The 12,093-nt window shown below is 45.3% G+C and overlaps 1 protein-coding gene across 1 annotated transcript; it reads left to right on the top strand.

The window, feature by feature from the left end:
• The first annotated feature begins 273 nt into the window (after window positions 1-273).
• Window positions 274-1,591, top strand: LOC119443806 (uncharacterized). Its single transcript, XM_037708469.2, has 2 exons — window positions 274-582; window positions 1,111-1,591. Exons 1-2 carry the CDS (start codon window positions 321-323, stop codon window positions 1,272-1,274), a joined length of 426 nt encoding a protein of 141 aa, XP_037564397.1. The 5' UTR covers window positions 274-320; the 3' UTR covers window positions 1,275-1,591.
• The last annotated feature ends 10,502 nt before the right edge of the window (window positions 1,592-12,093 follow it).

Genomic DNA, 12,093 nt, shown 5'->3' with positions numbered 1-12,093 from the left:
TTACCGCGACTGAGAAGAAAGTCAACCATCGTAGTAAAAAACTACATGCAAGTGCCACATAGCCTCGCAGGGAAAGCTTTGCCCCGCATTCGAGCGAATGAACGTCGAGCGTTGCCAAAACAGCTGATAAAACTGTGGTCACGCAGCCTGAATCGGCGCGATAAAAGTGTGGCGGCAGAGCAATCGTTGGCAATTATTAGAACTGTTCTGGGGGGAAACCTACCGTGACTGACTACATTTAAGAGAGCGTGAGGGGAAAGAGCGCATGCACTGTCTTTTCGTAGGGTCCGCAGATCCGTGCAGCACTTGCAGGCTCGGTCATGCGCACCAAGCTTCTTCTTGCCGCGGCCCTGGAGAAAATACATGCAATCAGGAATGGCAAGCGTGACATGGACTTGGTTCGCCTTGTGCTCTTGGAGAACCTGGTGCAGAAGTTGACCGCTGTCCTGCAGAACGACGAAAACGGGGACGACGCCGAAGAGGCAGCGAACGGTGACGGCGCATGCGCCTGTGTCGCAGTCGAAGGCCCTTCTGAGCGAGGTCGACGGACCGGTGAGAAACACAAACCGGAGCCCCTGGAAGGTTCGTTGTCTAAACGATCAAAGGTTCCGATTTACTTAGTTTCAAAGTACATCTTCTGCAGCACCACTGTTAATAATTAATCACTGTACTTAATTTTTAGTAATTTTAGTAATTTTAGAGTAATTAGTAATTTTTACGTGAAATCGTCATTGGTTTCTAAGCTGGAGCGCAAGTTTTCGTGCGCCCTAGATTACAAAGATTTTTCAAATTGAAAGAGCCTGCCTTTGTTTTTCATTAACACCGCAGAAACAGAAATATGCAAAACTGAACGTCCTAGCAGTGATATCAGAGTCAACTTGAACGAAAGATATATTTCAGAATAGCAGCGTCGGACTCTTATTACATTACCATGACTGGCGCATCTTGGCGTGATTTGCGGCCTTAATTATTGCGCGCAAAATATATTTCATTGTTCAAACAACTGTGATTTTTAAACATTTTCATTATTCGTGTCGCTTTAATTAAGCTTGTTTTTTATAAAAGACGCTTCAACTAGCTTAAACTATTTCACGCTCCTCTTTCCTGCAGCTACAGATGGTCCATCGAAGCTAGCGCGGTCTTGCGACCAGCTTTCACAGCAGCAAGAGAACGTGCTGCAGTTCATCAGAGCCCTGGGCCTTCAACCGGCAAGCAAGAACGCTTTGGAAGAGGAGCTTGGTCCTGAGCCGGACATACAGTTCTTGGATGACTAAGACGAGCTGCTTGGGACGTGAAGCTAGCACACCATCATCGCCGAAGGATAGTCCTTTGTATTAAACCTATCCGTACCTCGTGATTCACAACGGGCTCATGGCGTAGAACCTTGCCGCACGATTTCCGCGAAATAAAGCATAAAGAGTAAACATTTCTTCTTTAGTGTTGATGCTTTTTGTTACAGAAGGCAGGTTACGCAATAAGCTTTCGTTTAACACTAATTCGTTTGTTTTTTCTGATAGTTTTGTTCGTCGTAAAATGTTTCGTTTGCTACTGACCAGAGCATAAGCATGGATTGCATGTTTAGCGTCGCACTGTTCAGGACTTGTTCCCTTAAGCGTCTTATAAAATTCAAGACCCCTTCCCCACCCACACTTGCTTTGCGGCGTCGTGCTAAAACGCCTCTCAAATACCTATCTATGTCAACTTTGTTTGTTTTCACAATTTATATTGCTAACTGCCGATGTTTCAAATAACTAAAACCAAACTTTAAAAATAGAATGGTACGTTTCATACCGAGGAGACTAGCGACATATTGTTCTTAGTCGTGTTGAATTAGCCATAGCATATATTCAAGTGCGGTTAGGCACCTAAGGATTTATGCTTACTTTTGTAAAATTCAAATGTTTGTTTCATGCCATGGGTAGTATTAAAAACGGTATAGCCCGCTCAGAGACATAGTAAATTTGTTTCGAATACGTAATCCTTATGTGGCTATTTTTTCTAACGCTCTTAAGAAAGACAGCGAGGTAGTAAAAAGAAAGGAAAAAATATATACGTGCTTGCGCGACTGCATTTTTGCGCGCTCAAACGTGTTTCGAACGAACGATGCCCGCATGGCTTATTGCGAGAGGAAGCAATCGGGGACGACGGCCAGCGTACGTCAGGACCTTTGTTGTCATGGTCCTGCCATTCACCGATAGGCCGTTCGCTGAACACGGGCACAAACACGCTCGCCGCCTTTCGGGTGGCATTCCGCCTTTTTTTTTAAACACGGTTGATAACCTTGCAATAGAAAAGGGCACAAGCGTAAAGATGAAATTTCGTTTTAATATTTTGCAGGCATTCTTCACAGCCCGGTATAAAATCCCACGTCAAAAATAACGTTACGGCAACGACTTTATTAGGTGTTTCTGAGCGCTCTGCAGAGTTTTTCCAAGTACGACTTATGCGCTACAAAAGCAATTATTTTAGCATAAATAAACCTAATTATCATGCCAAACTAACAATAAAGGATAGTCTTCGTAACAAAAGACCACTACAAGCAATGTGCCCATCGTCCGACTCATTTTAAGTGCACCCCTTCATTTTTTAAGGTATGGCTCTAGTTATTAAAAACACGTGGTATATTATATAACGCGTCGCATATCACCAACGATTCCATCACAATATATCTGGCAGACATTCGGCTGCTCATTCTGTGATTGAAATAACAAACGAATTGTACGGCTCTCATTGGAAATACGCAGAATCGAACGTTACTCCTCCCGTAGGAAAGACGTGTGCCTGGATAATAAACTTTTACCGTGTGTGCCGAACGCGTTGCAAAGTGCAACCTGAGGTATGAAAGCGGCGTGCTTCCTACCAATGTTCATCTCCCGGCGTTCTTACTGCGCACCTAAATATAAGGACTAGTTTAAAGTAAGCTCCCTTGACTGCTAAGTTGAGGCAGCAAGAATGAAGATAAATATTTTATGGGTCTGTATCATTCTCGCAGAGTGGACCAATACGTATTGATATCAAGACAAGCGTATTGGTTTATATATCACGTGTTTCTAGTACTGAAGAACATTCTTCTTTTTCAGAAACTGCATTTACTAAACTTTTGACTGTTTGCCCGGATGTTCTCGTTTGAGTGGCCGGGTACTCTCGTTTGAGTTATCCTATAGATATTTTCTTGCTTTTAGTTTGAGTGTCCGGGCACTCGTGTGAGTGCCCGGACACTCAAACTTGGCAAGACTCAAACAGCCAAGACACTCACTTGGCTGCCGACGCAACATGCCAGGCTCGCACACTTTCCTTCTGTATACGGGGCAAGTTCTTACCGCCTTCCCTTCGCATGAACTTCGGGATAATCAATCCTTCTGTCGGGCACGCAACAAGGGTCCTCAAGATTCTACGGTCTGAATGGAGAAGACAGGCCCGGCTCTATAGGGAGTATGTGCAAGTGAATAGGACTGCTTCCAGACCTTTAGCTCCACGCATATGGCAGCACTACCGCTGGACCACTGACCAGATGACTGAGGGTCTCTGGCAACTTTTGCTACCTCGGCTTCGAGCACTTCAACCTGGCAAGAAAAAGGTGAGCCCCTGCAACCCTGTTCACATCGAAGGTGACGCGGAAATCCCGGCGGACATACTTCGCACCCTCCAGCTCGGACCAAAGTGTGCCGTTGAACCTAGGAAAAACGCGCCGGAGCTCCTGGCAATGGTCCGACAACTAGCAAGACTCGCACCGGAAGATAATAGGAACAGCTGCATTGCCCAAGGAGTGGAAGTTCTCGAACGCTCACTGAGGTCTGGTCGCTCAGTGCCGTTGAGAGCAGCGTTTGAATTTTTGTGCAATAACCGCCTTTGTGTTCTCTCGTCTGATAAAGACGGTGGTTTCGCTGTTTTTCCAAATGACGTGTTCCGAGCGAAAGCAGCCGAAGCTACCAACTGCAATTTCAATAGGGTGGACCAAGTGCGCCCTAAAAAAGCTAAGGCAGTAGCAATGAAACTGTGCAAACGCTTAGGAATCCTTTCACTTGTAAAGCAAATCCATGAAATGAAAAAACCATGCTTAGATATGTTTTTTTCGGCAAGGACTCTATAAGGATAGCTGTCCCCTTCGTGTTATTATTTCAGAGAAGGGAACATGGCAAAAATGTTTAGCTCTTTTCCTGCAAGATAAGCTGACCATGCTTAAAATTGAAGACCCATTCCTAGTAAAGAACTCTACGCAGGTTGCTGAATACTTGCTGCAGCATAAGAATGCAAATGTGTCTGCCTTTTCTATAGATATAAAAGACCTTTTCTACTCTTTACCACAAGATGCACTAATATCGTGTGTTGAGCAGGCTATTGACAAGTTAGGTGCCGTTTCATTTCAAAACAGTTGTGGAGTATCTGTTAGTGGTTTTTTGGAATTGCTTGAGGTGTATCTGAGATCTACCTTTGCCACTTGGGACAAAGGTATTTACCTGCAAAAACGCGGAATTTGCATTGGGTCATGTATAGCTCCTGTCCTCAGCGACCTGTTTTTAGTTATGTACGACAGGAAGATTAATACATGTCTCGATGGGACTAGTGTAATCAAAGTTTTTAGATTTGTGGACGACTTTTTAATCATCATTGACAACGCCAATGCGGATTTTTATGACTCAGTTGGAAACGTGCTTGATATTTTCAAGCGCAACTTAAACCCCTTAATTTTGACGCATGAACTGCCTGAGAAGAATTCTATTAGATTTTTAGAGCTACGACTAAAGTTTTTTAATGATCACGTATGTTGGGGTTATGAACCGAGAGCAAAAAAAGCTTTATTTCCGGCTGTATCTGCCCACTCAAAGCTCGTGAAGCGTAGCATTGCTAAGTACTTCTTTACTAATGCTCTAACAAAGTCTTGTGAACATATGCTCCAAGAAAGCCTAGCACTTCAAAATAGACGGCTGTCTGACGCGGGATACCCAGAACCCTTGGTGGTGTCTGTGGCTGAGGGCTTGTTGCAAAAAATGAGAGCAGTTCGGCAATCTCAGAAGAAAGATGTGGCAGGTTCGGACGTGCGCAGGAAAATAGCCGTCATTCCGTACATCCACCAAACTTCCCACAATCTAAAGAAGATTGGGAAACGCGTAGGCATTGATGTTGTGTTTTCAGCTCCGCTAAAGCTTTCAATCCTTTGCAAGAAAACAAACCCGTGCAATATCAAAGAGAAGAAATCATGCAAGATTCAGCACCAGGATCGTTTTATCTCTTGTGACGAGGGTGTCGTATATCGCGGGCCGTTGGCTTGCGGAAGCGAATACATTGGACAGACTGGCAGATGCGTAAACACCAGACTAAGAGAGCACAGTAAGAATGTAAGTGACGGTAATCAGGGTCAGCTTGGGTTACACTGCCGTCAATGTGGTGATAAAACTACGTGTCGTCATACCAAGCCATGCAAGCCTGAGTTCAAGAAAAGCGGGGTTGTATTTCGACACAAAGACCAGCGCGTCAGAGAAATAATTGAGGCAGTTAAGATTGCTCGTGCGGGAGAAATGTGTGTGAGTATGCCATCACTAACACTGACTAAGGAAGAACTACGATTTTTAGATGGTTGGTGATTGGGTCCATGTTGTTATCACCTTGTGCCATTCATGCTGATTGAAGTTTCTTTCCTTATCCTCTTGAATTTCCTTTCTCGCTGACGCTTCGTATATGTACATATGCCTAGCATCGTCAGTAGAATAAACAGTTGGAAGTCAGCGCTCTTTTCACTCTGTCTCTATTGTCGTCCCTTCCTTGTTATTTTTCGCGCTGTTACACGAGTTGCAATGAACCAACTAGCCCAGCAAGCTGCTATTCGTCAATTGAAGGTCGCCGAAAACAGGAGCCGAAAGCAATTCATGCTTAATAGGGCAGAAACTCCCCGCTGGGGATTCGTCATATTGTGCGTAACATTCTTTGTAATCATTACTTATGAAGCCTATACTGTGCCCTTAAAACCATAACTGCGGTATATTAAGAGACAAGCACCAGCAAAGAATACCATGTTCATTGCTGACGATCTCCCCAGTATATCATATTTACTATCTTGTGTTTGGTAAATGAGAGAGATTTTGCTGTACTGCTTTCTATTTTCGCATAATCTGCCCGTCGACACGCTCGCCTTCTTTCCAACGCGTCCTCTTCAGAAGCTCCTCCTTGTTGCAGACGCAATTCTTTGGTTGCTTGCGTTACCGGTGCTTTCCTTCGTCGCGCAAGCTCTCGCGTGAGTTCTAACTGCTCCACGGTAAGGCCAAATCGAAACGCGTCAAGCGACTCAACATGCTGCCTTGCCGGCGAGGAGAAGGAGGAGGAGGAGGAAAAAAAACTTTATTCTGACAGTGCATTTGGGACCTCCCAGGCCCCCTGGGTCCACGCACGACCCCACGCACGCAAACATTCATGTTTAACATGTCCATCACCGGGCTGCCAGCGATCCTCTGCCTTGCCGGGTATATGAAGCGCAGTGAGGTCTCCACCCGCCGTGGTGGCTCAGTCAGCTAAGGCGTTGCGCTGCTGAGCACGAGGCCGCGGGATCGAATCCCAGCCGCGGCGGCTGCATTTCGATGGAGGCGAAATGCAAAAACGCCCGTGTGCTTGCGTTGCAGTGCACGGTAAAGAACCCCAGGTGGTCAAAATTTATCCGGAGCCCTCCACTACGGCGTGACTCATAATCATAACTGGTTTTGGCACGTAAAACACCAGAAAGAAGAAGAAGCAGTGAGATCTCCCAGTCCTCTCGGGTTTGGAGAGGTGTCGGCCCAACGGGGGGAGGAGAAGCCGGACAGGCTAGGAGCATGTGGGTGAGGTTTGCGTTCGGCGCATTACACAGAGGGTAGGTAGGTCAGTCACTCAGGATGTATGTAGCACTGGAGCTGCCGAGCGCTAGCGCTATAGCGATCTCTTCCGCGTCCTCTGGGTCCGTCTCCTGTGGTTGGTTCTTTATTAATGGAGGGGTCTTTAGTGTGTAAGCAACCGCTGTGGCTCCGTGCTGATCACATGCAGCATCAACCCATATTGCGTTCTGTTCATCGACGTACCGTTTATGAAGGGCTGCTGCTCTGGCTTTCCGTCGCTCGCGGTTTCGGTCGGGTTGGATGTTACTGGGGAGCGGTCGAATGCGTAGCGTTTGACGAATTTCCGTAGGAAAGGCTTTTAGGGAGTCATCATTAGCAGGGATGCAAATTTGGAGTTTAGAAATTATATGCCTCCTGGTAGCTGTGCTGGCTAGTCAGAGATATTGTGCCTGTAGGTGTGCTTTGGTTAGTTCTTGTAATGTTATATGCACGCCTAACTCCGCCAGTCGTTTGTTACTGGTGCTTTTGGGAAGCCGGAGCGCTGCCTTGGTAGCTTTTCTGATTATAGAATTTATTGCTTGGGTTTCGGTTACATTGAGGTTGAGGTAGGGGGTAGAGTACAGTACTCTACTCATGGTATACGCTTGTACTACTCGCGGAATATCTTCTTCCCGCAGGCCATGAGCTTTATTTGTTACTCTGCATATTAGTTGCGTGGTAGCTGCTAGCGTGCTCTTTGAGCGTTTTGATGGCTTCGGTATTTCTCCCATCTTGTTGCAGATAAAAGCCTAGCATTTGAATGGTGTGGACCTGTAGGACCTCCCTACCCCGTACGTACATTCTGATAGGAGTATGATACGTTCTTCTCTTTGGCGGCATCAACAGAAGTTCAGATTTTTCCGGTGCACAGGTGAGGCCTACCTTGGTGACCTCTTCCTGTATTACCATTCCGGCTGTTTGCAGTGTTTGTTCGATTTGTGCGTCCAATCTATATGTAGTCCACAGGGTTATATCATCCGCGTACAGGGTATGGTCAAGATGGGGAATTTGCGGTAGCTTCCGCGCGAGCGTAATAAGTACTGCTTTAAAGAGAAATGGGAACAGCACGAAGCCTTGCAATGTGCCTACATTCACTAGTGTGTAGCGGCGTGTACGAACGTTGTATACGCCCATGCTGGCTGTTCGGTTTTGCAGGAAAGCCCTTATGTAGGTGTATGTTCGTTGGCCAACTCCTAGGTATATCATGGCCTTTAGGATGGTCTCCTGCGTGACGTTGTGGAAAGCCTTCTTGAGGTCAATCGCTAGTACCACTTTAGTGTGCGAAGGTATGAGGGGGTTCAGAATAGCTCTTGTGAGTTGAAGGATGGCATCTTCCGTGGATAGGCCCGATCGGAAACCAATCATTGAATGGGGGTATTGATCAGTGTCTTCCATGTGTCCGTGCAGTCTAGCTAGGATGACTTGCTCAAAGAGTTTGTCTAGGCTGGAGGAAAGAGATGGGGCGCATATTTTCTGGGGTAACTGGTTTCTTAGGTTTCGGTATTAGGATAACCCTTCCATGTGTCTACTCCTCTGGCAGTGTGCCGCTCTGCCAATGCTTGAGGCGAAGATTTTTGCGGCATTCGCTTAGAGGAGTCCACCCCACAAACAGTTATTATACACGACATACGTGAGGCCTATTCTTGAGTATGCGTGCACGATATGGGACCCTTATCAGGACAACCTTAAATACATTCTAGAGCGCGTACAAAACCGAGCGGCACGCTTTATCACTGGGAACTATCGCAGATCTAGTAGCGTCACAGAAATGAAAATACGCCTAGAGGTTTCAACGCTAGCCGAACGCCAGCGTTGCTTGCGTCTCAAATTTTTTCATAAGATTTTTTACAATACTGGCTATAATAAATCAAAATACACGTTTAACCCACATTACATATCCCATCGCCGTGAACACACATTAAAAGTAAGGCCAATAAAGTCAAGAACGAACTTGTTAAACTATTCTTTTTTCCGCAAAACCATCAATGAATGGAACGCTCTGCCTGAGGACACCGTTTCTAAAACATCAAATTCAGCCTTTTACAGTGAACTGCTTGCCATGTGATCAGTTCGTGTGTTTTGATGTTATTTTTTTTCTCGCGTTTGCTGGCCTACTATATATATTTATGAGAGTGTATATGTGCGTATGTGTGTTTATATATGTATATGTGCACATGTATGTGTAAATATGTACATATAGTCATTTTCTTTCTTCTTTCTTTTTTTTTATTTGATGACTGTTATGCTGCCTCTACTGTATTATTCGTCACCGTGTTCTTTTTGTTATGTAACCTTAATTACTACTGTTTTGCATTTGTATTATTCCCCCCCCCTGTAATGCTCTCTGAGCGAATGTGGGAATGTATAATAAATAAATAAATAATGTATAATTTGTGATACGCTGATTTTGGCACCAAAAACTCTGATTTAAGCACTGGAAACCCTATGCAGGGCCCATGTGTCTACTCCTCTGGCAGTGTGCCGCTCTGCCAATGCGTGTTTATTCTTTATTCTTTATTCAAACAAAACTCGCAGCGCCATTGGCATTATTGCGAGGGGCATAATACAGAATAAAACAAATCAACAGAGTTTTGGCTCACAACCTCAGCCGGTAACAAATTCCACTCCGATATGGTCCTCGGAAAGAAACAAAACTTAAAAAGGTTAGTCCTGGGGTCATTCTCCCGAACCTTGAACACATGGTCTCTTCGGGTGGACAAGTAATATGGAGGAAGCAGATATGACGAGGCCTTGATTCCAGTTTGATTGTTATATATAGCGTAAAAAAGCTTGAGGCGAAGATTTTTGCGGCATTCGCTTAGAGGAGTCCACCCTAGATTTCTTTTTAATTCCGTTGCGCTATCAAGCCGATTGTACCGCCCCAGAACATACCTTGCAGCACTAGACTGTATGCGTTCCAACGCTTTAATTCGTACAGAATGGGACGGATCCCACACAGGGCAGGCGTACTCAGGCAACCCCACAAATTAGGCTTTGTGTGGGCAGGCAACCCCACAGAGCCTAATGTATAATTTGTGATACGCTGATTTTGGCACCAAAAACTTTGATTTAAGCAGCTGGAAACCTCATGCAGGGCCCATACAATTGTTTTTGATATACCGGATGGAGTTCTTAGTTGTCGATAGTTCAGCAAATAAATTACTAAGTAATTATTTACCGTGAATTAATGTGTAGACAATTATTGTTTCATTGTTTTTTGTACCAATATACCCTATATAGCCGTAAATATGTGAATAAGCTGTTTTAATTTTCTTTGACGTGGAATGGCATTCGGGCCTTGTGGAGCTAAAATACCAGTAAATTCTTGCAGGGAATTGTCGTCTGGGTTTCTAAGAGCGGCGTTTGTTATGCGATCTTCGCCTGGCGTGGTGTTGCGAAGTCTATGAAGTGCTGCTCGGACTTCGTGTATATTTATGTCCCTGTCAAGTTTATTATTTGGTGGGCCGGCGAACTCCGGCAGGGGAGTGGAATGCCCGGCGAGGTGTGTAGGCTCTTGAGTTTCTGTAGTAGCGCCTGCGTGTCGTATTTATGATTGTGTGTTAATCGAAGCGACAAGATTTCTAGTATGTCGTTTACATTTCATGGGATCAAATAGATGTTTTAAAAGATGCCATGCTCGATCGGTACTAAGATTGCCTCTGAGACACTCGCATATCTGCTGTCAATTCTGTCTACAAAGTTGTCGGCTGTAATCCTGAATTTGCTGTGGAAGCTCAGATATCCTGCTTTGGATCTTCTTATTGCATTTTTCCTTAGCATAGCGTTTCATGAAGCTTTCATGCACTTCTATCATATGGGCCAATTTTGAGTCCATAACTGGGACTTGCTGTTCTGGGCTATATACCTTGGTGCACGCAGCTTGGTCATCGAGGCCCTGTGCTTTCCAGGTTAGCGCATCCACCATCCCTGTTTGTTGGTTTGTTTCCCGCTGTTTTCTAAATTTATCCCAGTTGATTAGCTTATGCACTTTTCTTTTTCGAGACGCTTGGGAACCTGAGACTTGAACTTGGATAATATAATGGTCACTGCATGTATGTGCATCACTGTATGTGTTGTTCTATTCCATTCCACGTTGTGGATGCGTCTGCCTATCGTGAGATCTAGACTTGTGTCCATCATTCCTGTTGTACCTTGTCCGGTCGGGCAGTCGAAATCCTTGTACACCGTGAGCTGAGACTGTTGAGTTTGTGTCATGAGAACCTCCCCTCTGCCAGAATTTTTCTGGTATCCCCAATCTATGTGCGCGCAACTAAAGTCTCCGGTCACTATTTATCATTATCAGCATCATCATCAGCCTATATTTATGTCAACTGCAGGACGAAGGCCTCTCCCTGCAATCTTCAATTACCATTGTCTGGCGCTAGCTGATTCCAACTTGCGCCTGCAACTTCCGCCTGCAACTTGCACCTGCAACTTCCGCCTGCAACTTGCACCTGCAACGTGCGCCACTATTATTGGTGTGTTATTTGCCGCTGCGGTAATTTGCGCTATTAGGTGAGCGCAGCGCGTTGCTTCCATACTCGGCGGATTATACATATGGCGATGAGTAAGGAATCCTGTTGAATGTCGATTCGGATAACTTCAAGGACTACGTTACCACGTGGGAGAAGGTAAGTTGCGTATTACCTTATTAATCGCTTGATAAAGGTGGACACAACCGGGGTACTCTCATTTGGTGATTGATAAGCAGTATATCCTGGGAGCGATATGCTAGCTTTAGGGTCCTGTAGCAGAATTATGTCTGGTGGGTGTTCCTCATTTAGTATGAGTTGTATTAGCGCTTCTCGCTTACAGCGTATGCTGCGACAGTTCCAGTGCCAGAGTTTTAAAATGGGAATAGTCATAGAATTAGATGAATCACCAGCCATATTGCTGCCCATAAATTTGGGAAGGGGAGGGGGGAGGAGCGGTTTGGGGTAAGGGCCCCGCCTGCGTTTGGTTGGTTGCCTCCGCCACTATTAGGCCCATCTGTGCCCTGAGCTGGGTACAGAAGGTATCTAGCTTGTTCTCGAAAAATTTGAATCGTTCGTCAATGAGGCTGTCGATCCGAGCTTCTAGAGTTGACAATCGAGCCTCGAGTGTTTGGAGGTGCTTTTCTAGGAATTGCTGAAATTCATCGCGCATCTGCAGTTGGAAGTGTGCTAGTCCCGCTGTTAATTTTGCCTCAAGTTTGGCTTCAAACTGAGCCTCCATCTCAGCTGTTTTGGCTGTTGGCTCCAGCTTTGTTGTTTTG

Source organism: Dermacentor silvarum, chromosome 3 (genome assembly GCF_013339745.2).
Source record: "Dermacentor silvarum isolate Dsil-2018 chromosome 3, BIME_Dsil_1.4, whole genome shotgun sequence".
In the NCBI taxonomy this organism is placed as follows: domain Eukaryota; kingdom Metazoa; phylum Arthropoda; class Arachnida; order Ixodida; family Ixodidae; genus Dermacentor; species Dermacentor silvarum.
Note: the sequence above shows the minus strand (reverse complement) of the source record. Positions and strands in the feature narration are given on the sequence as shown.